The 27,929-nt window shown below is 30.5% G+C and overlaps 3 protein-coding genes and 1 long non-coding RNA gene across 5 annotated transcripts in view; 1 reads left to right on the forward strand and 3 right to left on the reverse strand.

Annotated features, from left to right (window-relative positions):
- Positions 1-7,229, reverse strand: part of LOC139095554 (uncharacterized) — a 132,974-nt gene extending 125,745 nt beyond the window's left edge. The window contains exon 1 of the mRNA XM_070646945.1: positions 7,218-7,229. The gene's annotated coding sequence lies outside the window, so the exon portion shown is untranslated. The remainder of the gene's footprint in view (positions 1-7,217) is intronic.
- LOC139095335 (proline-, glutamic acid- and leucine-rich protein 1-like) lies at positions 570-3,327 on the reverse strand. 2 transcript variants are annotated; one of them, XM_070646668.1, is made up of 3 exons: positions 3,049-3,327; positions 1,951-2,996; positions 570-1,808 (listed from the first exon to the last, which is right to left on the reverse strand). In XM_070646668.1, the coding sequence occupies exons 1-3, from the start codon at positions 3,163-3,165 to the stop codon at positions 632-634; spliced, it is 2,340 nt and encodes a 779-aa protein (XP_070502769.1). In that variant the 5' UTR covers positions 3,166-3,327; the 3' UTR covers positions 570-631. The 2 variants fall into 2 exon arrangements, with proteins under 2 accessions (XP_070502769.1, XP_070502770.1); XM_070646669.1 differs by having other exon boundaries at positions 1,951-2,978; positions 3,049-3,326.
- The window catches only part of Sema1b (Semaphorin 1b), a 31,554-nt gene continuing 7,180 nt past the window's right edge, over positions 3,556-27,929 (forward strand). Inside the window, exon 1 of the mRNA XM_070646932.1 lies at positions 3,556-3,907. The gene's annotated coding sequence lies outside the window, so the exon portion shown is untranslated. The remainder of the gene's footprint in view (positions 3,908-27,929) is intronic.
- Positions 15,169-15,685, reverse strand: LOC139095564 (uncharacterized). Its single transcript, XR_011544879.1, has 3 exons — positions 15,516-15,685; positions 15,339-15,436; positions 15,169-15,269 (listed from the first exon to the last, which is right to left on the reverse strand). It is a non-coding gene; the product is annotated as an uncharacterized lncRNA (long non-coding RNA).

The raw sequence follows: 27,929 nt of genomic DNA on the forward strand, positions 1-27,929 counted from the left end.
TAACTAATTAACCTACATTTCATCAACATTGTTCCAATTCCAGCAGCTGTCTAGTTACAACAAAGCCTTTAATAGATGGCAATTTTGATGATTTTGATCTTGGTAGAACTCTGAGTAAAATAAGCCATTAAGTGATTTATGTATTACAAGAGTGAACATGAAGGCCGAATAAATTTATATTACATACCCATTTATATAATTAAATTTGAATAAATGGTAAACAGCACAAATTAGAATGATTCTGCTATACTTAATTAATTTACAGCCATCAAGGTAAAATGTAGGCACATCTCAATCCGGAAGAGAATTAAAATGTACATAAATAGATGAGAATCTGACACATTCCGTTAAGAAGCTTATAATAAGATCTATAGAACGATTAATGCTGGATTAATCAATGTTTATCGGATTTAGATTTAAATAAGAGCTTTTATCAAGGAATTTGAGCTTTATGAGCTTTTTGTTAGGAACGAAAGCTTTCAGTCAGTGCTAAAACTTATGGCAACAGACCTAAGTCTTGTGGAAATTATTTAAATATTTGGTCGTTATAGTCATAATAGGTATTACGGTATTATTCATTATAAAATGCATTTTGTATTCAATATTAATTAATTATTGACATTTCACTTCCTTATTCATTACAAAAGTCAGCTAAATATGAATTCACAATATCCTCCTCCTCTCCATTAAGTTTCTCCTCGACGACAACTTTTTCTGGTTCCTTTGCAGACTCTTTTGCAATTTTGGCCGGAATTTCTTCAACTTTCGGTGAATCGGACGGTCTTTTGACTGTGACTGGCGATTTTTTGATTGATTTCTCTTTTTCTACAATTTTAGGACTTGACACTTCCTTCTCTTCAGTTTGTGGACTTGATTCTTCTTCATCCTTGCCATTTGAATTGCTTTCCTCTAAGCTTTCAGGTTCTGGTGTCTGTTCCTTTCCATTAGACGTTCCATTGCTTGCTTCCGTTTGATTATCGTCAACTTTTTCACCTTGATCCACATCCATCAACACACTGCTGTCTGAATTTTTCCTAGAAATGATATTTTGGAAGAACGAGACATCCTCAGTCTCATCTATGCTGTCCACTTCAAAAATGTGTCCTTTCCTTTCTGTATTTACTTCATTAAATGACTTGACGATCTTCTCATTGAACAGCCATGAATCACGGAAGTCCTTAAGGTCTGATGGGAAGTGAATTGGATCTTTTCTATTATGCAGGATGGCCTCAACAGTTCTAATCAATTCATTTGATTTGTTCCTTAATTTTTCACTTTTATCAGTGTCCTTGAATTTCTTTAAAAGTTCAACCATGAAGCTTGATGGCGTTGCATTGCGAATTGCTGGATTTATTAAAATATTGTAAATTAGTTCCAAAATTCCTAAGCGACAGTCACTTGAATGATATAAATCTTGTTGTGTCAAATCTCTTGATAAAAATTTATAAGTCACTATCAGAACTTTATCAGTTAATATTTTGAATAGAACTGGCTTCATTCCAGCACCATTGGATATCAAAAGACTATTAAAGAAGTTTAAACTTTTAATGCACAGCTGTTGATGAATTTTTATGCAATTATCAAAAGTTTTTCCTGACAATGTCTTCTTTACTTCTGGATTTTTCTTCTTCTTTTTATTGGATTCACTGCTTGCGCCTGGCAATGTTAGAAGAATTTCACTTTGGATCGGTGTTATGTCCAAAAATGCTTCTTTAACGAAATTTTCCATATTTTTGTTGATAAAATTATTGTTTGGTGATATTTTCATGAATTCAGTGATTACGTCGTAAATTGTGGATCTTAGAGACCTGAAATGATTAATAAATTAATAGAATTAGCTAAAAATAAGGATTTCAAATTTAACGTATTTCTAAAATTTGAATATTCAAACGATAAATTAGAATAAATCCTGAGATTTAAAATTAATCCAGGGATTAAACTTGTACTTACGATATCTCACTAATCTTGAACTCATCATATGGAACATTTGTGCTTTTCAACGACTTCCAGAATACATCGCAAATGTCCTTTGAATGGATTATAATATTACGTCCAACTGCCTTCATCGTTGCCGATAAAACGCCTAAAAGACATTTCTGAACTTCTATATGAAGAATAAATGGCAAAATTCTATCTCCATCCTTTTTGTTGATCTGTGCCTGATTTGTTGTTGTACTTTTGTCAATAAATGAGACAATCCAGTTGAGTAGAATTGATTTAGCAACCGGAAATGGCTGAACTAAGCTGACATTTAGGAATATGCAAATGTTTTGGAATCTCATGAATCTTTCCTGATGTGAGTACATTAAAGGCATATTCTTCTTGCCTTCCGCACCTTCTGGTAGCTTCAGACGTTCAGATTTGCCTGAATTGATGCTTTCGCCAGTTTGGAGAAGATTAATGAACATTTCTTCCATTGTATTAAGCAGTTTCTCGTGATATTCTGTCCAATTCTTCTTATAAGCTGCTCCGCCAACACTTCCACCTCTCGTTTGTTGCCTCAAGTGAAGGCATTTACCAGAAAGATTGTTAATTACAGGATCCATGATGTCCACTGATGCTACACAATAATCATAAATTTTATTCTTGAAAATTCCACTTGGTCCATTATATTCCTTCATGCATACAGCAAGACATTGTAATGAAGGAATTGATATTGGATTGGTCGTGATGCTTTCAATGATTTTACTGACGTATTTCGCTTGAATTATTTTGTGCATGTCTGGATGTTGTGATGTGATTATCATTAATTTTGTGAGGATCGGGAAGCACTTGTCAGCCTCTTCACTTTTATTGTCGATAAATCGTAACATCAACTCTATCCATTCTAATTCCTGGCACTCTTTTTCAGTTGTAAATGCTGCAGACACGACTGTATGAAGTTCGAGAAAATCAGCAAGTGATATCAAGCCTAATGTACGGTAATTTTGCGTACTTTTAAGATATCTATTGATATTTTTGATTCTCGCTTCTCTGACCTGGAATGAATGGAAGATCTTAAGTTAATTAATAGCATTTTAATAATCCAGACTGGATGTTTATACTTACATCTTTACTATTGTCTTGTTTCTTATCTTCTAGCATTTTCATGAATAGGACACTAAAGTCCGGTTGATTTTTCGATGACTCTGCATCCTTGCTTGCTGTATTAGTCTCTTTATCCATTGTAAATTAATTAAAATTTCTACAGCATGAACGTAAACAAATGGAATTTCTGTTGATTTTCAGAGAAATTGTTGATGATGTGCAGTATGAACTGATTGATGAACACTTTCTTGATGTTACAAGACTGTAGATACTGTAAAACACTAGGTTAATTCACTTTAATTAAGGAAAATCAGAAATATTTAATTTTCCAACGAAATTTCAACTTAAAAACGTGAGCGACTACGACGACGTAGTTGATTTTCCCCTGCGATCATTCAAATTAAAAATTTAAATTTTAAAAATTCGTTACACATAAAGTGGGCATTATGTGGGTATTCTTGAAGAGAATTAACACCACCATACTTTAGTTGATCCATACGCTCAGTTAGTCTTCAAATATATTTGAGAGTATAATGTAGCATAGCTCTACGCGGTCCGATATTTTTTTTATTTCTTTGAGATTTCTGTGTTTAGTTATCATTTCTGAACCGATATTATTGCAAATAATAAATGATAAAATAAGATAATAAATTTAAGTGAATTTTAGTGCCTTATATCAATGAGAAAGAAATAGATAAAAAAAATAAAAGAAAATATAATGCATTTGTGAGAATATAAACAACACATAGAAGTTGGATAATAATAAAAATAGCCCATTATAAAATTTAATATTTTGGGAATTTTTTTTTAAAGTGAAAAAATATTAAAAGAAATTAAGGATAGAGATTAAACGGGATTTTAATTGAGCGATATCGATCAGGTAGGACTAATAAAAAAATATTTTTTATTCAAAAAAGAAAAAAAAAATAATATTTTATGTTAATTAATAATCGAAAGCCACATAAACATGATGCTTATTCACATATACACATAAGTAAATATTAGTAAGAAATTGAGTGTGAGAGGGAAAATGTAAAATAATATAAAAAAATACATGAAGGGTGGACCATTGTAAAGTGATGAGTCGTCTTAATCTACTCCCGCTGATACTCGATCCTATGTAAACATTAATTCTTGTCCTTAAAATACATTTTTTTGTGATAAAAATCTACTATTTTATAAATATTTTGGGTCTATGGCACAATGACAGATATCCAGTGGCGCATAAGGGATTATTGGCGCGCATAACTTGATTTCTGGTCTGTTTCATTGTTTGGGTGTCACTTAACCCTGCCTGGTGGAACACAGTTCTGATCAGATCACTTCTATTCGTTTCTATTAATGCAAAACAGCCCTGCTGCTTTAGTCTGGGTAGCTAGGGTGCCCAGGGTACCCAATGCACACTGATACTTAGTCAGAGCAACTAGAATACCCAGGGGACAGTGTCCGAGGCACTGCTGATGCTTAAACCCTGATAAACAGCGAAAACTTCATGAATTCTATCAAAATTCAGGACTATCTCCCCTAGATACATCCCATCTCTCCAGCCATCCTCAATCTATCATCAATCCTATATCTGCCATCTCCCTGTACATGATTGATGAATACATCCAATTAAAGAACTTAGTTTCTTATGTGAATTTCTTACACACACACCTTAATTCCTTGGAAGAAACTTGTTTTCTCGCTGCTGCGACTGCAAGCAATAGACTTTATTTTCTTATGTCTTGCTTCCCATGCTTGCTGCATATGTATTGTTTATTGTGTGTATCGTATAAGAAAAAGAAAATGAAAGAAGAGAGAAGAAAAAAAATAATATTACCTGACTCGTTTGTTTAATGACATTATATACATAGAGCTGTATATTTTTTTGTCATATTAAAACGAGTAAGAGAAGAAAAGTCAAACAAATAAAAAAAATAAGAAATACCTAAATATTGTAAAAAACACGTACGATTAAAGTTTATTTTATGTGTCCCAAAAAATATGAGTGTATGTTTACTTAAGGTGAAGTAGAATGCTGTCGGGCATGACGGGTACAAATCTTATGAAAAATTGATTTAGCTTAAGATTCGAGAGATATTTAAGGAGATCTTAAAGGAACCTGTTGACGATTTTTCAAGTGAAGTTTTAGAGACATTTTTCGATCTTAGATGTTACTTTTAGAAGATGGAGATGAATTGACAGGTTTTGAAGAATTCTAATGCTGAATTATGGAATCTAGTATTGAACTTACTTATTCTAGTACTGAAATAGATTGTTTCAGTACTGGTATAGCTGATTCTAGTACTAAAATAGCTAATTCTAGTACTTTTATACTTATTCTAGTATTAAATTATCTCATTCTAGTACTGAATCATTATAGCTAGTCTTGTACTAGATTAGTAAATTTGATTGACTACTAAATTCGTGGACAACTTAATTTTTAATATTTCATTAAAAAATCTAGTACATCTTTCATTCCTTATCAAAAAATCTAGTAGAATTTATATAAAAATGCAAAATCTAGTCCATTTACTGCATCTTTCCTGCATTCTACTACATTTCTTAAATAATCTTGTCTTTAAATTGAAAATACTAGTAATATTCTTATTCCTGAACTACAGCTATAAATCTACACAAGTAAATCTCGCAAAATATCACATTAACTTGGAAGATTTACGCTTTTAAATATCATAACCTCAATTCAGTATCATTGAAGGATTCAAAATATAATAAATTAAGTAAATTACAAAACAAATCTCAGAATTTAAGGACATTAAGACAGACTAGAGTAATTATGCAATTAAAAATTCACTCTAAAAATTTAAAAATCTACGATGCGGAATTGAACTTTTTTCCTCTTCTTGATCGTCTGTATAGACACTTTCATTCTTATACTTGCCTTTTTTTCTTCTCTTCAAATAAATGAAAAAAAAAAAAAAAAAGATTGAATATCTATTTATAACACTACAGAGAGAAGAAAAAATAAAAAGTACAACTAGTAGCAGGCACTGAAAATACACGAAAAATGCTAGGCATTAAAAACGATTCATTTCATTTAATAATCTGAAAGAAAAACAAGAAATTAAAAATTATTGTAGAGGAAAAGAAAAGAAAAACAATTCTCACATTGTATAAGGTACTATATATTTGAAATAATAAGTTTTTTTAAATAAAAAAGGCAAACTTTCTTGCCTCTATTTCACTATTTCACCATTGTTTCATTTAATTTTTGTGGATCTACAATCTTTTAATATGTATAACATTTCAAAACAGTTAAAAAGAGCAAAAAAAGTAATTAGGTTGCTTTTGGTCGTTGGCTCTGAGCGCTGTTTACAGCTTATTACTTCACTGGATCTCGATATTGAGAATTGCAAGTCATATCATGCGATTTTAATTAGGTTTCTTTGTCTTCTGGCTAGCGAAATTGTCAATTAAGTCTCAAAATCGTAGATTATAATTGAAATAGTTGAACTGGATCTTTTGATTACAAATTAACGAACATTTCAAATTCAAATCTAAGCAATCTAGTATAAATTCTATTTACATCGACAAAATCTCAACAAAACTACAATTTAATCAAATTCAGCACATTAAAGCCACAAATATCTCATTCAAGAATCTCAAAGCAACAAAGTAAGACATAGCAAACTAGAAGAAATGTACAGCAACAAGCTACAAAGTAATTAAAACAAATTTCTTCGAAAATTTCGAATTCTCTTTCACTGGATCATTTACTTCTCACAAGTATAACATCCAGTTGTGTAACAACAAATTAAAAATTAATTAAAACGTAATCCTTACATGGAGAAAAGCAAATAAATTCGTGTATTTTAAAAGACGCAATTTGAAGAAAGCCGAAAAAAAATTGCGTCTTTCATGTCAAATGACGCTGTACAGACCGGATTTATACTTGCAATCAATACTTTCAAATTAAGTTTTAATTATCAGTGTCCCACGTCTGTTGCCTAACATGATTAGCTTGTCAATCAACAAAAGGCCCCAAATATTTGCTGAATTGCGCTAAAAAGATTAGAAATAAACGTCGAAAGTACGTCGTTTTATTTTAGAGAGTCATATATGTTTGCCCGCAAGCCATCCACATATCTTTATTATTTACCACTTAATATTTTTTAACGGTTCATTCTCTAACAAAAAAAAGACAATTTCATTTATCACTCTCGTGAGACATTGTCTCGTTGGCTCACATTTTATTAAGTTTGGTCACATAAAATAATAACTACCTGATGCTTGTCTGATAAATTGCGGATCTTAATTACAACCGGGACTACATTATTGTGTATATCAGAGGTGGGCATCCTGTGTGACGCGACAAACAAAGATTTTTGAAAATTCCAAGAACCGTATATTGTGTAAGGTTTTGATCGAGCCTCACAATCAAAGTAGGCCACGAAAAACAAAAGGTTGCCCACCACTGCCATACACTGTATTACGAATACGTAAAGAGAAAGAGAAAATGGGCTTCAATTTCCTCAATAATTGAATCCTGAGTCAAAAAGAGTGAGCGAGAGCATTAAAAGAATTAAAAAAAACACATCCATTAAGCCACTTTCTATTAACATGTTTCTGCTTCATTCCATCCCCTTTTGTCTTTAAATATTATTGTCTATTCACTTCTCGACATTGCGTGTGCATGACTCTCACTTAATGGACTTTTTTCTCAAGTCTCGTCATCTAAACTTCTAAGGTATATATAGTCATCGTCATGGATTACTCTCCGGTAATTGTCTTAAAAAATTAGAAACTTCCTTTCAAGACATCATGACGATTTGAGATTTTTTTATGTTCCATCTTCCTCTTTCCCATTTTCTATTTCTTTAAGAATTTCACGTCACTTTCCAGGTTGAATTCTTCTTCTTTTTTTCTACCTGGAAATGAATCATGTTGTGTGTGTACACCTATATTGGCAATAGACGTGATCCCAACAATAAGGTTAAAGATTTATATTTTTTATGTCACATAATCTCACATTCCTTCTTGGATATGTAGACACTACAATAGATGAAATCTAGTGCTGTTTGCATCGACGATGGGAAATATTGTGCATTATTTTTTTTAGTCGTTTTTCTGGGAAATATCACAATAATAAAATTGAATAGGCAGGCTGGCAAAAAATGTCCAAACAAAAAGCATTTTTTTTTATAAATTGCCTAATGTTCTTGAACAACTTATAGAACTACGTTCCATTTGGACTGAATTACGTTATTTTTCGCAATCTACACGTTCGTCTCTAGTCACAAAGTCTAGCGAGTAACGACAAAATATAATAAAAAATGTTGTTTGAATGGTTATGTCGCTTTTATATTTTGCAGCATGCGGGGGTAATTAAATATTTATTAATTCAACTGTACAGCCCAAGCGAAAAAACGTACGAATCAATTGTAGAACAGCGTTAAACATGTTTTTGTAGCTCTTTTTCTGCTTCTCACAAGTGGATTCTCGTTTTGACTGATTATCTGCATGAGTGACTTTAACATTGAATAAATCTCAGTTATCAGAGCATTTACCTTCATCATTGGGCTTCTTTGTCTTGATTAATGGTTTAGTCGAGATAAAAATGAGATGATTAGGATGGTTGAATGGCTGAGTAGAGCTAATTAAAGTTGATTTGAATGAATCAAAGCAAACATTGATGTGGTTTTTTGTTTGAAAAATGCGGGAACTTTTTGAATTTTAAAAAGCCGGTAAATTTTGAATTTTAGAAATACGTTAAAATTCAAATTTTGGGAGCTTGAATTCTAAAATTCAGAAATATGCTCGAAGTTCAAAAGATACGTTGAAAATTCAAATTGAAAAAATACGTTAAGAACTCAAATTCATAAAAACATTTAAGAATTCAAATTAATAAAAATCGTTATGAATTTAAACTTTAGAAATACGTTAAAAATACAGTTAAAAATCAATCAAATCAGTTCACATTATCTAATAATTCAATATTTAAAATGACTCAATCTATAAATCGAAATTAAAGTAATTGACAAATTGTCTAGAAAAGCGCTAAATAGCCGAATCCCACTCAACACCAAACACCAACTTTCCTACAAGTTCTTTGTAATAAATGTGTAGTCGAAGTCAGTAGTCAGCAGCATTGATTTTTATATATACATATTTTGAGAGGAAACAAGATTGTTCAAGGCGAATTAGTTTTTATATTCTGATATTATATTGAAATGATTACTATGTTCAATGAATGAATGGATTGAAAAACTTCTTGCGCGCATAAATTCTCTTTTAAGAGCATTTAAAAATTGATTTGTTTTGAACGAAAAGAAAAAAAAACCAAATCTACACACCAGTCACTACTTATCTTTTTATTTTATGCCTGGCCTGCCTCTTGTGTATGGCTATGGAAAATTTAAAATTCATTCTCTACATTCGTATGCACGTATTTCATTGCCATTTTGCTTAAATCTTGTAAGCGCTGATTTCTAATTCTCAATTGTATCCACTATCAAAGCGAATATTTTCTATAATATATTGTTATTCATCACTATACACATGTATGTATCTAATAAGAAACATATCTTAAAAGAAAAAGTAGAAAAAAAGCTGGTTTTAGAGGTTCAAAAGTATCGAGTTTCATTCTTTGATTCTCAAGTGCATGATAAGGCTTGTTTATCAACTTAGAAGCAGCTCATGTTTCTGGGGAGAGTTATTTGTTAATTTACTGGAAAAATAGAAAGCTATTGGCTGCTTTGATTTGATTTTAAAAGCATTTAAATTCAATTAAGCATTTGCTTACACCCTACAAATTAAATTAAATAATAGCAAATTAATTTATTTGAGTCATAATAGGGGAAATTACTTTCCATTTGCTAATTTTTTGTGGTCATTCTTATTGTTTTATGGTTTCTTGGCTTTCGGCAATCGTGTGTGGTTTACTGAGTTTTTTGGGTGTTTTATAATAATCGGTTATACTAGATTTACTAAAGTAATAGACTTAGTAAACATCTAGACTTCCCAAAGTGCTTGATTTACCCATGTACTAGATTAAATAAAGTCCTAGATTTAAAATAGCATCAAATTTACTAAAGTACTAGAATTAATAATGTACTAGATTGATTAAGACACCAAATTTATTTAACAATTAGATTCACTTACGTACTTGATTTCACCATCGGTAATAAATTAAATTACCAGTCTTACTCTTGAACACCAAAACCAAATCATTACATATTCATAAAAATTTCAAGTTTTACCAATTTTCTCAAAATATAACCTTCAAATATTCAAACATTTAGTCACTAAACATCTAAATAAAGCTATATTTTGACTAATATTGAACGTTAATTTACTTAAAACTTGCATTCATAATTTCAAATGTCTACATTTTTAAGCAAAAGTAATTTAAACTCCTTATTCAGCAAAAAACCTTTTTTTTTGGAGCAACGAATTTAAAAACAGAATTAACATATGTATTTAATACAACTGCATTGTGAATTGCATCAATTATAAATAGTGTCATAGTAAATTACACATTCAGCTTTATCACAGAGTGTCATAAGCATTTCAAGTGTTTATTATAATGCTTGCAAAAGTGACACAGTTCTCAGTAATAAGTATGCACATTAATATTTATTAAGCTTAATTAAATAATACTTCAGAATCTACTATCAGTCTGTAATCATCAAGTCATGCCGTGATATCATAGATATATATCTTTGTAGGCTGTAGAAAGTCATTTTAAGGCACACGACTACAAAAGAATTAAGAAATGTTTATAAAATTCAGATCACTAGATTGCTCTATGACGTGAGTCAAATATTGCAAACTGAACAGCATATGGCTCAGATTAATTGCAAAAATCACCTCCATCATTTCTCAAAGTCGTGCACCGCACACAGTTACCAGAATCGATTTAAATTATAAGATTTACGGGACTTTTTACAAAATAACATTCGTGTGTACTATATCATATCGTCTATATGCTTATTGCCCTTCATCATGCAAGCTTCTGTTATTTCTCATCAATCTAATTTCACGAGCTGATTCCTCTCGCTTAAAGAAGGGAATCTCTAAAGTGGACAGTTGTAAAAAAATGTATAAAAGAGAAGAAGCAAAGCGAATAGATAATGACACAATAGGCTTTCTATATCCATTCATTCAGCTCAATGTCTTACTAATCAGAGAATATATATGCTTGTGAGTGAGTAGTATGCCTTAATGGGGTCATTTAAGTATGATGTTGGATTCGCGAATGGAGTGGGATTAGGTTTTAAGTTGGTTGATGCTTTTAGGGAAATGCTATCCGGAGGGTGACCCTCTGGATACATATTATGATAAGAAGTTAAGGAGCTTTGGAGATGTACAATATATATGCTTTGGAGTGAGTAGTATGCCTTAATGGGGTCATTTTGTTATGATGTTGGCTTCGCGAATGGAGTGGGATTGGGTTTGAGGTTGGTGGATACTTTTTGGGAATTTGCTATCCGGAGGGACACCCTCTGGATGCATATTGGAGAATCAAGTGAGAAGGGGTAATAGAGCAATACTAAAAAACATCACTAGCAATGCACCCCATACATCCAAGTGGATGAGATAAAAGAGAAGAAAAAAGACTATTATTGTACAATAAACTACTTCTCCTCCTTAATAGATATACATATTTTTTTATTAATAGTTTCATAGCATGAGGCGAGATTTGTGCTCCATATTTTTTATATTTTAGCATTCAAACTTTCATAATTGATCTAATTTGCGACACATTGCGAATGTTTCTGTTATGTTTTCATTATGCTGTTGAAATTTTATCTCTTGTACTTTTATGGTACTGGCAACGCCATTGAATTTGCAAGATTACCATAACAAATTGACGCTCGAAAATAAAAGGCAGTTGCAATATCGGAGTCAAAATTCAATTTTTCATACTTTGCTGGATAAATTTTCAATACCGTTTTTATTGAATCAACCAAATAAGCATAAAGTTTGTAATAAGAAACAGGCACAACAGAGTGCTGAGTGTGACAAGAAGAAAACAAATTGGAAAATTGAAATTATAAGCTGAAAAACGTCTTTTAATTCAGTTCTTTTTTTGTGCAAATCAAGCATAAAGTGCATGACAAAAAAAGAGAGTCTCAATTCACGAAAAGGAGGTGAGTTGACATAAAAAGCTTCTTTTTCCAAGACATAAATATAAGTATAAAAATTTTGCACACACAGGCACAAAATGTAAAGTCTCTTTTTGTGTTAATTACATTGCTTTTTTTCCTTTCTGCCATAAACTCATGGCTTATACTCAAACACGGTTCACCTCCAAGTGCTGTTTTATATATATATGCTAATATCTTATAATATATGACGAGGCATGGGCGTAGTCAGTGTGTCTTTCTCAATATTATATTTTCTCTATAATAAGTCAATAAATGTTCAGGTTTTGTGAATTAGATAACGGATAATTTAATTTTGAACTCTTTTCTAGCTTATTCAGCTGTTGCTTTGTTTATCATTAAATTTTCTAAGAATTTTGTTTATTTTTTGATGAATTTATGATATTTATTTATCTTTACGTCCAATCTAAGTAGTATAAAATGATTTTCATAGATTAGGATGTAATTCAGCTGTTTACATTGATTGTATACATTGAGTCTAATAAAATTTACTTTGAGAAAGACCTTTTCATGCTACTTTTGAATGTTTCTTTTAAATGCTGAGAACATTAGTTTATTATTCTTGCTGTGTTGGTTAACTTTTGTGTTGGATTTGCACCTGCAGATTGAAGTACTGTCTTGGGATACATTGTTACTGTCAAGAGTTTGGCTATTTGAAAGGAATTCAATTTTTGAAGTTTTTGGCGGGAATGTTCCACTTCAGACTTTTGATTGTTAATTTCTAACTCAATTTACCGCTTATTTGCATTTAAATTGTAAAAATCTATAATTTAGGAGTGAGCAAAGCGATTTATGTAAGAATGCTTAGGTAATTCTGCAGGAAATGTAGTAAAATTCTTAATTTACAATTTAGTAAACAAAAAATAATTCAATTATTTGTGCATATTAGTAATAAATTAGAAATTCTATCAAATTTATGCTGTTTAGTCTACAAATGTAATAAATTTACAGTGTTGCAACTTCTTTCAACCTAAATTCAACTGTTTACATCCAATAACCCATTAAAATTTTACCATAAATCAAACCAAAACCCTTAAGAAGTTTCTTGTTTAAAAAATTGTCAAAACTCACCATGAAGTAATCTTGACCCACTCATACTTACTTCCAATGAAAAATAAATATGTCAAAATTTCTCAGTATGCTCATATCAATATAGGGTCTACTTCCTCAATAGATAAAAACATAAACAAATCTCATTACTTTCTTTCTATCGTGCTGTATATTACGTCAAAACCTAAAAAGAGCGATGATTTTGGAGCATGTAAAATGGAATTGAAAAATAGGGAAAAAAAATGTAAAACTATTAGAACTTCATTTCACGGTTTTGTAATTACACAAGCAAGCACAGCAGCTATATCGTGCAATAAGTAGATATGAAGTGAAGAAAAGCAATAGCCGAAATGTAAACAAAACGGCACTGGGTCCATTTACGCTAATACACTTTCATTATGCACGATGAATACAAAAAAAAAAGAATCGATGTAGCGTATGCATAAGCAAGCAAAAAAGCAAGCACAGAAAAGCAATAAAAAGTAATAAGAAGAAAATTTTACTATAGAGTAAATTTAAAAACCAGTTTTTTTTTCTTCTGTTTCTCTGCTTCTCTTTTTCAATATCGCGAATTGAATATAAACACAAGACTTAACAAAAAAGTATAAAAAAGAAGCAGAGAAAAAAGATCAGCGGTGTAAAAAAAATCGAGCGTGTCTTTGTACGATGGATATATAATGAAAACATACGGCAGCAAAGCATCAACTGGGTCTCTTGTCGTTCGTACCACAGCCGTATAATGGTTAAGAAGAAATCCAGTTTGGATGGGGTTACACGTGACTGCCGGTTGAGAGCGCATTTTAGGAGGTTACGTAAAGTTCTAAATTAATACATCTTACGTACGTATTTTTACGTAACGTGGAGTTTACGTAACTCACAAAAAAAGTAAAAAATTCATTTTGTATTATTTTTCTATGAAATTATATACTTCACAAAAATATAGAAATTAATCATATTAGTATATTAATTATTGTATTTAATTGAATAAATTTCAATTTAAATTAATTCATTCATTTAGTGACTCGAAAAGTTTTTTGGCTTGTTCTACTCGAGGAAGTGATCAATTCAAAAGATTTTACACAGACTGATTCTATAGCATGGCACATTAATTGAGAGCAAAAAACCGCATCGAATAATATTAAATTAAAAGAGTTAAGCAGCAAATAGACAATCAAACAGTAAACAACTTCATTTTTCCACAACAAATTGCTTCGCAAGAAGTCTTATATTACTTCAATCCATGTGGAGACCATGAAACTCAAAAAGAAATATGAAAAAAAAAGACTCGGTTGTGTCTGTATATAATATTCATAAAAGACAACATGATGTAGGTGCGTTTGTGTTCAGTATATCCATTCTCTTTTTTTTTTGATGTTTTAGTTTCATGCAAATTTTCTTATGTCCCACTGGACACCAAGATGTTACTTTAAATTATATATCTGACTGACCCGAAACATGTTCAACAATCGCATTACATTTCGTTTTTGCAAAGAATTTTAATTTGTATGAAAAATCACTCGAAAGAATTTTACACGTAAAACTGTAACTTAATATGACATGCTACACAAATTCCATGTTAGCAAATTATCATTAAATCATAGTTCATTGCTAAGTTTTTAAGAATGACGATGACCTAGAAAAATGTTTGATTTTTTTGGAATTTTTGCTTGTTCTGTTGATGATTTGAGGTTTGGGAACTATAATTTGAGGTTAGAATTGAGAATTTTAGAAGAAAATCATGTTTTTGCAATTTTTTGTTCAATTTTAACTTTTTACACATCAACATTTTACATATCAAATTTTTACACATCAATCTTTTAAATTCAAAATGTCCGTTAGAAATGAATTCATCCAAAAATGCTAATTTATTAAATAAAATTGAGTAATTAATTAATGATAAAATATGTTTATGCTTATAAAGCATAGAAATGCCAATCAACATAACAAGATAACTTCACATTTAATTAAAATCTAAAAAGCAACCCAATTAAAAATTCAAATAATAAACAACCGTTAATTAAAATCCCATAAAAAAAATTCCAAAAGTCAAATGCCATCAAACCAATTCGAGCGCATTGAGAACTAGAAAAAAATATTTCTTACTCATGATCTTATCTGAATCTACTTTTTGAAAATCTACACAATACTCACAAAGAGTCCAACGCCATTTTCTTCTTCTAAAGTCTTCTTTGTGCTTGTTTCGTATCTCGTTTCTTCGTGGCAGCACTTCTTCATGGGCGAGTTGTGTTCTTAGCATAAGAATTGAAATGAAAATATAAATAAAGATCGATTGTTGTTTTAAAACCACTTTTTATGTAATATTCTCACTGCTTCTCCTTTATTTCCATGAGTAAGAACAAAAATAACAAACAGAAAAAAAAGATGGAATCGGATAATTTTATGGCTTTATAGTCCTTTCCACTTTAGTCTTTAAATTGTATGACTTGCTTCCCTTTTTTCATTACTTATCGTTATTATGGATCTCTTTTGCTTTAGTTTTGTGTGTTGTTCAGCTAGGCTGACTCATTTCTTTCCTACTGCTACTTACATACTTATTAAATGCAGCACATTGTATGTGTTTGTGGATATTATTATTATTTATGTGTGTTTTAATAAAAAAAGCTGCTTTTCCGCATCTGATTAAATTCCCATTAGAAATACAAAGAAAAAAATGAGCTTGAATCATCTCTTGGCTATTGCATATTCATAAGTGCTTGAAGGAATTATACATATTAATCACTTCTGATTGATTCATATTGTAATTATGACAATTAATGATGTTAATTCTTTTTGATTTAACAATTCTTCAATTCAGTTCAATTCAAAGTCTGAAAATTTGAGTTTTGCAATGTTGTAAAAATTCAAAATTTACAAAACCGTTAAAATTTTTAAATTCTACAAAGCTGTTAAACTTCAAAATCTAAGAAATCGTTGTAAATTTTGAAATTTTTGTTGTAAATTCAAAATTCAAATTTTACCTGTTGAAAGTTTAAATTCTACAAAACCTTTAATAATTTAAATTCTTCAAAATCGTTAAGAATTCAAATTCTACAAAACCGTTGATAATTCAAATTATACTAATCAGTTTACAATATCAATTCCTACAAAATCAATTAAATCGCAAATTTTCATAGAATTTCAATGCAAAAGTGATTCAAGGAATTGTTTCAATTCCATTTGATTGATTCATTTATAATAATAGACAATTAATAAAGATTTTCCACATGACGATCAATTTTTCACATACAATAAAATCAAATTTAAAGCGAAAAAAAGGTCTCGAGAGAGGAGAAACAAGCTCACAAATTAGTATTCTTTGTGAATAACAAACAAGGCATCTCCACCTTTTAAAATAATTAGCGCCTGTGTGCGGAACATTTTTATTTATTAATGATTTTGAATAGCCAATATATATTAATATTCATTGAATGAAAAATTGACTGATATAAATGATGATGCTTGGTTGTTTGCTTGGGCTTTTTATAAGTTAGGTAGTTAATTTATTTATTAAATGATATTTGAGAGCAACAAGGAAGAAACAAAATTCGAATTAACGATCAAGTGATATTTAATTAAAAAATATATATTGAATGATTTTTTGATTGCTTGATGGCGCATTTTGACATTGCCAATGAATTTTTATTGAGTTTAGTTCAATTGAATAATAATGGAGGAAGTAGAGGATCAGTTACTTCTGGTAGAGCTTTGGAAATTTAATTTAAGGAATTAATTTTTTTAATAATTTTTGTTGAAAAATCTTCAATTTTAATGTTGAACTTTTATTAAGTTTCAGCTCAATTTCAAAATATTCGTTAAATTTTGAAATTTTTTCTTTGAATTTTGAAAAAGCTTTGTTAAAATTTATAAAAAAGTTTCGTTAAAATTTCAAAGGTTTCGTTAAAATTTGAAAAAGTTTCGTCAAAATTTCAAAGTTTCCTATTGAACCAATCCCATACCACTACGTGCCCTCAATCACGTGCTGCAAATTTCTCGAAAACACCTTCCATAAAAAAGAACTTTAAAATAATTTATTTTTATAAAGAAAGTCATTGTATCACGCCTTAAGTCCTTATCAATAAACTGATAAATCAAATAAAATATAGAGTAAGGTGTGACACCTGCTATCACAAAGCATGCACAGTCACTACTCCTCAAATACAACAAAAAATTGCAAAATCAGCCAACCAAACCGTTCTCATTAAGTTAAATAAAGTATAACATAAGGCATGATCAAATTAATGATCAAATAAAAAAAAAGATATTCTGAATAAATTAGTTCTGGAGTTCAGCGCTCAGTATGTGAGCCTTTAAAGCTACATGAAGGAATACAAAGAAATAATTTATGGTACGCGCTTTGTGCCAAAAAATAAGAAAAATAATTTACTTTTATTCCAAGACAAGACAAGACAAGACTAATGGCATGCATATTAACAAACATTAATGTGTTTTAGAATCTGACTAGGTATTGAGTATATGCTAGAGATACGTGTTACATTAACTGTAAGCTGTTCGATCATTGTTGTCCAAGCTGATGAACTTGTGTGTCACGGCACATCTTGGTTGGATGATAAGTCGAAAATGCCATAGGTTTGTGACATTTCCATGGCACACTGTGTCACGACACATGGGTTGCACAACACTAGAGACACATAGGTTGTGCTACACAGTTTGGGCAAGCTACAACCGAATCCTCAGACAACATGCGGCTCATGTCACATCAATGTCACACTACTGTGTCACGCCACATAGGTTGCGAACCACTGTATTAGATAATCACTTTGCCATTGACGTTAGAAGCTTTATTTTAATACATCATGCTACAATAGATACATAGCACATAGTAGTAATACGGCAAATAGTTAATTGATACGGAATGTTAAATATTTTCATTTTTATTGTTGGATGGAAGTAATTGCATTGCAATTTTAAAAAGAATTTTAATTTTGAAGGAGAAAAAAAAATCTACAATTTTAATTACTATTGAATAACAATTGCTATATAGTTGACTGAGTGTTGCGTGACAACTTCACTCACAACTTTTTTTTTTCATTTATTTAAATGCCATACTATATGCATAGTACAAAAAATTGCCAATGATTCACACGAGTTTATTGTTTCCACGTCATTCTCACTTTTTGCTGCTTGCGGAAATTCATGAGCTTCACTTCATTTTCACATGATTGTAGGCACAATTTGAGCATTGATATGGCCTCATCATAAAGAAAATTGTTATTATACAATAAATATTCAATATATAAATATGCTTCTAATCTTACTTACTAACCGCACATAATATTCAAGCAGCATAAGCAGATTGTTGGTAACCGCATCCACAAGACGGCTTATTTGTTTGTTACCAACTTGTTGAGTCATCGATAGAAATCTTTAAAGAAATGGCTTTTTATGCAAAAGACTACTTTTTTCTACCAAAGCCTGCTTATTCATTTCATACATGCCGATTAAGATTTATTTTTATTTTTTTTCAAAAAGGTTTACATTTCCTGTGTTATAGTTCAATAAGTTGTATTATTGTGTTACTCAAGGTGTACTTATGCTTTAAGATTTAACGAATTACTTGAATTAATGACTGATTTTACATGTTGTTTACTTTGAGGAGGAAAGCAAATGTGTTTATGACTTGTTGATTTATTAAAAATTGTAAGAAAAATTCAAATTTTACAAAATCGTTAAATTTTCAAATTTTCGAAAACTGTTAAAAATTTTCGAATTCTACAAAACTATTGAAAGAATTTGATTCTACAAAACTGCCAAAAATTTCAAATTCTACAAAACCGTTAAAATATAAAATTTTGCTAAACTCCTAAAAATTTCAAATTCTACAAAGCCGTTAAAAATTCCAAATCTACAAAATCGTTGAAAAACTCAAAATTTCACCCAAAAACCTCAAACATTCTACATAGTTCCACACCCCTTTAAACCTTCAATTCCCATTAATTCAATGATTTCTCACAAGAATACAACAAAATTTCAAAAGAGATCAACATAATGCTCAAAGACTTACCTCCTCATAACCTACTTAAATGATTCACCCAAATAAATCTCGAATGATGTTTTTTTATGCAAAAGCATGCTTATTCATCATAAACACGGTGATTAAGATTTTATTATTATTTTTCAAAAAAGGCTCCACCGTACCTATGTAATCATTAAATTTATGATTCAGCCACTTAAGCTCAGCTTTAGTTTCAATACTTACAAAGAAGAATCTTAGTCATTTCCGAAAAAAGCAGCAACAAATCGATTCACATTGCTGAAAGTTTTTATCAAAATACTTAAAAGAGTATTAAGGCTTATTGTTTGTGTTAGTGAATCTGTTCCTCAGAATTGAAAGGCTTATAAAGGCGACACGATGTTTATATTTGAGTCTTTTTTTTCTTAAAATTGTCGGCTAATCTCGCACCTCTTTTGCATAAATATTTTTTTGTGCCATAAAATTTAAAGTGATGAGATTATTTCTAGGAAATGTTTATCGCACACGTGCTTATATACCACATACATCAGTATTAGGTGTCAATAATCAACATTGTTAGCCAATTTCATAATAATTTTCGATACATCATCGCTTTCGTCAAACTATCCAGATATAATGGACTTTAAATGAAAAGCCGATTTGTAGCTGACAACATGGCATGGACTGCTTTTGTTTAGCAAATTATTATCATATATGTATGAACTAAGTAATTTGATTTTGTTGCTTTGACTGTTCGGCTATGGATTAAGTGTTAATTTTAATGGCTTGTTAGTTGGATGTTGCGGTTTATTTTGTTGACTTGAGTATAATGTGACTTGTTGTCTAGCTGACTAAAGTACAACTCGTTTTGAATCTATAGATATTAATGATTCTGACTGGATATTCTAGAAATCAAGTTTAGATATTTGCGAATAGTCAATCAGTCTCACTGGATCTTTTGTGAAATTCCTTAATATATCATTAAACTTGACATTAAATAATCTGATTGAATACTTATTAGCTATATATTCAATTATTTGACTGGATATTTAGACAGATGGATGGATATTTTGCTGGATTACTGGATGTTTAATTAAATGACTTACAAATTCAATCTTCAAACTGATTGACTTATATTTTATGATAATTGACTGGATATTTTGCTGATTGAACTGTATTTCTGCTGATTGACTTGATATTTAGTCAGCAGAGCTTCCTGTAAAGCAGATCCAGTAAATAAATATCTCAATTTAATTAGACTGACCTACTTTGATCATTAAAAATGCGCCAAAACACAAAATTGCAACTTCATCTTCCAAACTAGTCTGACTGCCTTTAAATGAAAGGTCTTAGGGCTTTCAAACTCTTTATTGCTATTTTGTAAATGTTTCTTCTTCATCAACATTTCCTTCTCTGTAGCATCGCTGTGTATGTCAGCGTGCAATACTTGCACTTAATAATATAAAGTGTTATATCTTATTATTATTATAGTTATTGTGAAACAGAAGAAGATGAGAAGTTGGAAAAATTGAAGAAAAATGAATTAACCTTTCGAGTGTTGATTGGCGCTAAAGTTCAAGCGACATTACTCCACGATAATGACTATTTTCATTTGACATAAATTGACACAGAAAAGAAACTATGAAATAATGATGGAAAAGAAGAAGACATAGTCGTTGACAACGACTGCGACGAGATGAGAAAATAAAACATCAATTTAGTGTATGTAATGTAAATGAAAAATTACTCAACTTGAGGCCCGGGCCTCAATTCAATTCAATTGTTTGTTATCCAGTACTTGCTTCTCTCTCGTCGCATTCATGGACTTTTTGTTTATTTCTACTGTTATTGTCAACTGTGCCACTCACATAGGCCTCCAGTTTTTTATTTGATTATGTAAATAACACTTGTTATTGTTAAGCTTTTTATGATATTGTGATAATAACCAGTCGCTGTATTATACTTGTGACTTGAAACTATCATCTCCTTTGTATTTGTCACATTGAGCGAAATAAATGAATTTTGTCTCGCTTCATTACATTAGATAGATAGATGCACAGATGTTTGTTTATGGCAGAGTTGGTAGAATATCGTATTTCCATCCGGAATCATTGAAAACATGATGATCCATTTTAACGGATAATTTACATTTGAAACTTTTGAATTTGACACATTTACATATCAAAATTTTGAAATTACATATCAAATATGTAATGTAACGGAAAAATCAACTTTTGAATTTAGTACAAAACTCAGTTTCATTTGTTTATATTCAAATTTCACAAATTACAATAATTTAAATATTTTTATGCCATATTAGGCATCAGAAAATAGAAGAACCAGTTAATAAACTCTCAACAATCATACAGAAAATGAATTTCTTTCCAATTTATGCCGAAATCAAAAGAAAAAGTTCACAAATAAAAGCGCAAAAATGAATTTTCATCAAATTGAATGCTATAATGATCCAATTAAGTAATATTCTGCTGAATATGCAACGGTTCTTAAAGCAAAACACAGTAAAATAGCATGCAGAAATGTAGAAAGACTTGTAATTGTAAAATTTACAATGCGAATAATAATTTGTAAACAAATCGTTCTTAATTAGCTGGATCTTTTGCTATTGTTAATGTTTCTTAAAAACATTCCGTTACTTAACGCTAATTAGTGGCAAAATTGATAATTTAAATTAGTGAGAGTTTTGCAAAAATGCTATTGTTGTGGCCACAAAATGAGAAACGGCCAACTCTGATCAATAACTTACAAAAAAAAACCTTTCAACAAAGATGAATGATTACATCAAGTATGTATAGTAATAAAAATACTATGATAATAAATAAAAAATCCTAAACGACTCAATTCATTCACATTCAAATTGGTGGCTAGTATCTAGTTTATGAATGAATAATATACTGAATATTCATTTGCATCAATTCGTGTTTGTGGTTTAAACTCCGATATTTATGGTGATGATGATATCGCAACGAGGCGTTTGAAGTTCATGTATTTCTCAATTCAACAGGTGGTCTTCAAGCTGCACCCACCTTAAGCCCTTCAAAAATGACATACATACGCACAAATATTTTAGCTTTTTCTTGTCATCTCCTCATTATGTACGTGTCGTCTTACAGGCCAAAAAAATGCTAAGTAATAAACATATTAACGATTATTGAATAAAGCTTTATTAAATAATCTAAACGCGTTTTTTCACAATCATTTTATTCGAAGGCTGTGCTGATGATAATCATATCTAATAACATGATGGAATGTGCTTGATTTGAATAAATCGTCAACTAATAAATCGCCTTTTATATTCTCATATTCACACCATATCTGAATTTGTATGAATGACTTATCGGGTAGAATATCGATGATATTTATTGGAATCGATGGATTAGACTTATTCGGTTGTGCTAAGTGTGGGTAATCGGGTCGAGTATATTTTTGTTGGTAATTGAGAATATGATGGATTAAGTTTTATTGATTAGAGTAGGCTAAGGTTTGTTTTGGTCTGGAATTAAGCTGAATTTATTGGATTTCTGCTGAGTTCTTCGGGGTCAAATTCATTTGATTAATGGCTGCTGCTCATATTTCATTGAATATTACGTTATTATTACTTATTTATGCTGATATTTTGTAATTGATATCAATTTTCAAATCAACGAACTTTTGGGATTCAAATTTCAATAGTTGATAGTAGTTTCACTCCCCTTTTGTTTACATAAGTTGCAAAAAAAGGTTTCAAATAATGTATTTAATTAAATTTACTGATTGCTGTGAAGTAAAAGTGACATAATTGCTTAGATTTGTCGACAACAGACGTCAAACATCAAGTTTTGAAGGAATTAAGTGTATTTTAGCGACAATTTATCATAAAAAATTAGCCGAACTAATAGATTCAATGAAAGCACACGCAAAATTAATGAACATTAAATTAGAAGGAAGAGGAAAATTAGTAACGGTGTGAATACGCCAAAAAAAGCTTATAAGCATTCATTATCATTTCTACATTGTTATGACACAAACGAAACAAGAAATAAGAAGGAAAAGAATCTTGGACTCGATCAACTTTGGCAAAATGCGAATATATTTGTTCATGCGACACCGTTATAGCAATAAAGATATAACATGTCTATAAATAATATTCATACAAAACATCTCATCATGTATTTGTGCCTGTTAAAAGGTCATTGATTATGAGTCCAAATTGAACAGCAATCACAGCCGATGATTGAACTCTATCGCGTCCATAAATCATTTATTATAATTAAATTATATACGCAGTGATAAAATTTTGTAAAGATTTTTATTAATTTTTGGATAGTTCTCCCCTCCTGTTTCAATCTCATCTCTTTTGTTCCTATATACAGCATGTGAACAATCAGAAAGCCACAAATTTTTATTACATTAGATAGAATAGAATTTGATTTGATTCAATTTTTCGACATCATTGCTTCATTCATCTCTCTCTCGAGTTCTGGATCCATCGCCTCTATTACATTATAGCAATTTTAGATGATACACTTCATATACACCAGTGGTGGACAACCTTTTGTTTCTTGTGGCACACCTTGATGGTTAGCTTCGATCAAAACCACACACGGCATACGATTCATGACATTCTCATGTCTCTCTATTGTGTCGCGTCACACAGGTTGCGAACCACTGATACACAATTTAATAATATATCGTGAAGCCATAGAATAACTAAAGAATAAGAGACGACGCAGAAAACCTCAATAAATTCAATCATATTTTTTGCGGTTTGCTGACATTCCTCATCGTTGTGTCTACATACTTAGTAAGAATGACGATCTTTCAACAGACAAATAATTCAATGTTTGACGTTTGACTTAAAATCATTAAGCAATTTTGTCTTTTTTTTGTTGTGCCTTCTTTCTTCTTTTTGATATTCTAAAATCATTCTAAGGCGTGTTCCATAATGGATTTTTTACCGTAGGCACTCAAATTGCTCTTAAGAAGTTCTAGGCAGAATGAAAATTTTGTGTGAGAAAGTTTTGGGTTGTTGAATTTAATCTGGATCTGAGTATCTCTTTTTGTGGGTTTTTGGGATGGTTTGGAATGACGTCTTGGAGGATGTGGTGTGTTTTGACATTCTGTGGTCGGTCTACCTATGCAACATCATGTCACACCACTTTATTGTCTCATTGATAGCAAGACATCAATGTGTCTTGTCGATGAGACATTGAAGTGACCTGACGACATCACAAATGCTGTCAATGCCACATTTTGACGATGAGTAATAAAATTAGTCATTGCTGCATCATATCTAAGACCAGTCGATCGACAATACCCAAGAAACTGGATCAATTTACTTCTTAACTCTCCAATATGAGTCATTCTTCATGAACAACTCCTAATGCTAATTAAGGCACAAATCTACAATCCTTTTATGGATTCTTAGTCTCTAATTTAAAGTCACCACCTGATTTAATCCTTAATTTGCATTTTGTTCTGGGCTATTTAGCTTAATTTGACTTAAATCCAAGATTATAACCTCAATTAACCTTAATCCCAAAATCCCAAAAAAAATACTTGACAAAATTTGATCTTGGATTAAAAATTAATCTTATTTTATTTAAATTGTAAATTTCCTTTCTATTCATTATGCTAATGCACAAGTCGTCTATTGATCGATGCATGCAGTATAACGAGTTGAGAGGCTTCTTTTTTATATTACGTCAATAGTGACATTTAAAACAACAAGCGAGCATTAACATATCTAAAAGTTAAACGAGCTCTGAATAAAAAAATGTTGTATTTGACTAACTTTAGATCAGGAGTGGCCAACCTGTGTGACGCGAGACATGGCAAACTATAAGTCGCGATACACAACATCTTATGTGTTGTGATACACGGCAATCTATGTGATGTGGTATACGGCAACCTATGTGTCGTGCCACGCAGTAACCTATGTGTCGCAACATAGTGCAACTTGTGAGTCGCAACACAAAGCATTTTGCGTGTCACAATACAATTCAATATATGTGTCACAATATGCGGCAACTTATGTTGCGCAGTTCACAGCAACATGTGTTGCGCTACAACAGTGTGTCGCGACACATGATTTAGACAACACTGCTTTAGATAATTAAAGATTACAGGTTGATCGCATGATTATACGTAATCTTTTCCTCTATAAATCACAGGCTTCATGCTTGAAATTTATTCTAGAAATAAAACTTAATTCTCTGAAAAGATCTGCTTTAATTATAATTTCCTTTTTTTACTGACTGTAGAAATCAACAAAAATGAGTAATAAATCTTTTGAGATTGAACAATTTTAACTAATTAACAAAGAAGCATGTTACAACTTAATCACGACTATCCATAAAAATATATATATATAATAATTTATATAAAATAAAAAAACTAATTCAATCAAAAAAATTAAATTCAAATCATTAAGTTTTGAACAATAAGTTCCACGATGGTTATTAAGATTCATTCACATTTTTTAAAACATTTGCACACAATACTCCACAATGTGGTTCACAGCGAATAGAAGTTGATGTGAAAATTATGGAAATTTTAGTAATAATTTCACTTCATAAAAATTTACTCTTTTTATAATATTTAATTGAAATAAGAAATAAGAAGTAAGAAGAGAAGTGAGTAAACTATAAAGTGCATTGTGTAGAGAAGTTAAGGGGTTATTGTAGGAGTATTTGAGGTTGTTCAGGCAGATAGACTAGATTAGTATTTAAGATGCAATTTTTGAATTCTTAACGGTTTTGTAAAATTTGAATTTTTAACGGTTTTGTAAAATTTAAAATTTTGTAAATTTTGAACTTTTAATCAATTTTGAAGGTTTTTCAATCAATTTGAACTTTTGGAATTTTTCAAATTTTGAAACTGAATTTTCAACCGTTTTGTAAATTTTGAAATTTTGAATAAATTTTGTAAATTTTGAATTCTTCTCACTTTCTTTGTAAGTTTCAAAAATTTAATTTCAAATTACAAATCTCAAGTGAGTCTTTCACATCCTTGACCAACTCATCGCAGCAATCAATTTGCAACCAAAAAAAATTTCACGTCATTAAAAAGCCCAGAGAGTAAAAGTTTTCATGCCTTTTGTTTAGCAAAGTCAAACGTCACAAAGATTGTTACATACTCAACTGTCCACTTTACAATTTAACGCGTAAAGTGAATAATCAAGCCACATGATGTGAATGGGAAATGCGCTAAAGAGTGCCTTTTTAAAAATAAATTCTTTATATACAATAACAATAAGCAGAGATGAAGACGACTCAAAATGCGGAAATATAAATTTAGTGAGGAAAAATGTTCGTAATTTTTTGCAATCTCACAACAAACACAAAAAGGTTGCAGGCGTTAGATTACTGTGAAATAAGTGGACTTAAACTCTCTAAAATCGAGCAACTTGTTCGAGTCGTTAGGTCTGCTTTGTGCACCAGTTTTTATAAATTCATTTGAATATGTCGTATGGGCGGAATTCTAAGTGACTTAAAAATAGCACATGACGAAATGAATAACAAAACTAGCAAGTGATATGGCAGCATATATGTGAGCATCGAGTGCCTTAAAATGAGACACTTAAGTTGACTTTTACTTCACATCCACAATTCATTCATTCATTGAAAGACAGTCCATATCAGTATTTATGCAATCTTAATTGCGTTTCCATTTCGTCTCTCAAACTCACTATTAAGATGTGCCATTGACGAATATAGAGATATTCTTATTTGTCATCATGAATTGGAAGTGATTAAGAAGAAGTAAACATTACAATAGCGACGAGTCGTGCACAGTCATATTTGTGAGGCATTTGCATAACAGGTTCAACATGTCAAATTGCTGTCAGATAATATAAAAAAAATGATTGGCTAACAACAACAGTCGATTGAATGAAAAATATAAAATTTGTTATTAAGCTTTTATCATTCGGACATAATAAAATGTTTAAAGCTTCAAATACTTCCAAACAAGATATTTTAGCGTTATTTCCACTTGTTTATGTGGAATATAAATCATTACTAATAGACTTGCTGCTTTTCTGTAGACTCAATGGCTGGTGAATCTCAATTAGTTCTCAGGAATCTTTGATTTCTCGGATAAATCAAAGTAAACTTAGTATTGATGCTTTGAATTGATTTCACAAGATTTGTCAATTTAAATTCTTCAAAACTGTTGAAGTTTGAGTTTTACAAAATCGTTGAAATTTGAATTCTACAAAACCATTGAAATTTGAATTCTACAAAACCGTTGAAATTTGAATTCTTTAAAGCTTTTGAATTTTAAATTTTACAAAACGGTTAGAATTTGAATCTTACAAATTCATTGAAATTTGAATTTTACAAAACCGTTGAAATTTGAATTCTAAAAACTGTTGAAATTTGAATTCTACAAAACTCTTGAAATTTGAATTCTGCAAAACCGTTAATCTTTAAATCTCAACTTTATCAATATTTTGATATTACAAAACCTTTTGATTATCAATTTTATTAATCTCTTCCAAATTACGTCTTTAAAAAGCCTTAAAAAATTTTACAATCATCATAAACTTTCAAAAAAACAATCGAAAATCCTGTCCAGTGAAAGTGCGCCACAATCATTCCACTTAAGCATTTTCAGCACATATCATAATACAAGTTTTTAAAAACATATTTACTGAATATAAATATTTTTAATGTTGTTGTTGTTGTTGTTGCACTTGCTTAATTGACCATTTTGTAAAGCTCACGTATATCGCCATATTAGCGGATTTTATGGAAACAGTAAAAACAGCC

The sequence above is a fragment of the Chironomus tepperi genome, unplaced genomic scaffold, assembly GCF_022539635.2.
Source record: "Chironomus tepperi strain 1889 unplaced genomic scaffold, CSIRO-AGI_Ctep_v1 contig_364, whole genome shotgun sequence".
NCBI classification, from domain to species: domain Eukaryota; kingdom Metazoa; phylum Arthropoda; class Insecta; order Diptera; family Chironomidae; genus Chironomus; species Chironomus tepperi.

Bases quoted from the DNA above. Each gene is read 5' to 3' on its own strand.
- LOC139095335 (XM_070646668.1), bottom strand. From the start codon at position 3,165: ATGGATAAAGAGACTAATACAGCAAGCAAGGATGCAGAGTCATCGAAA. The intron at 2,997-3,048 runs GTAAGTATAAAC...AATTAACTTAAG, and splicing joins AACAAGACAATAGTAAAGAT to ATCTTCCATTCATTCCAGGT. The intron at 1,809-1,950 runs GTAAGTACAAGT...TAATCATTTCAG, and splicing joins TTCAAGATTAGTGAGATATC to GTCTCTAAGATCCACAATTT.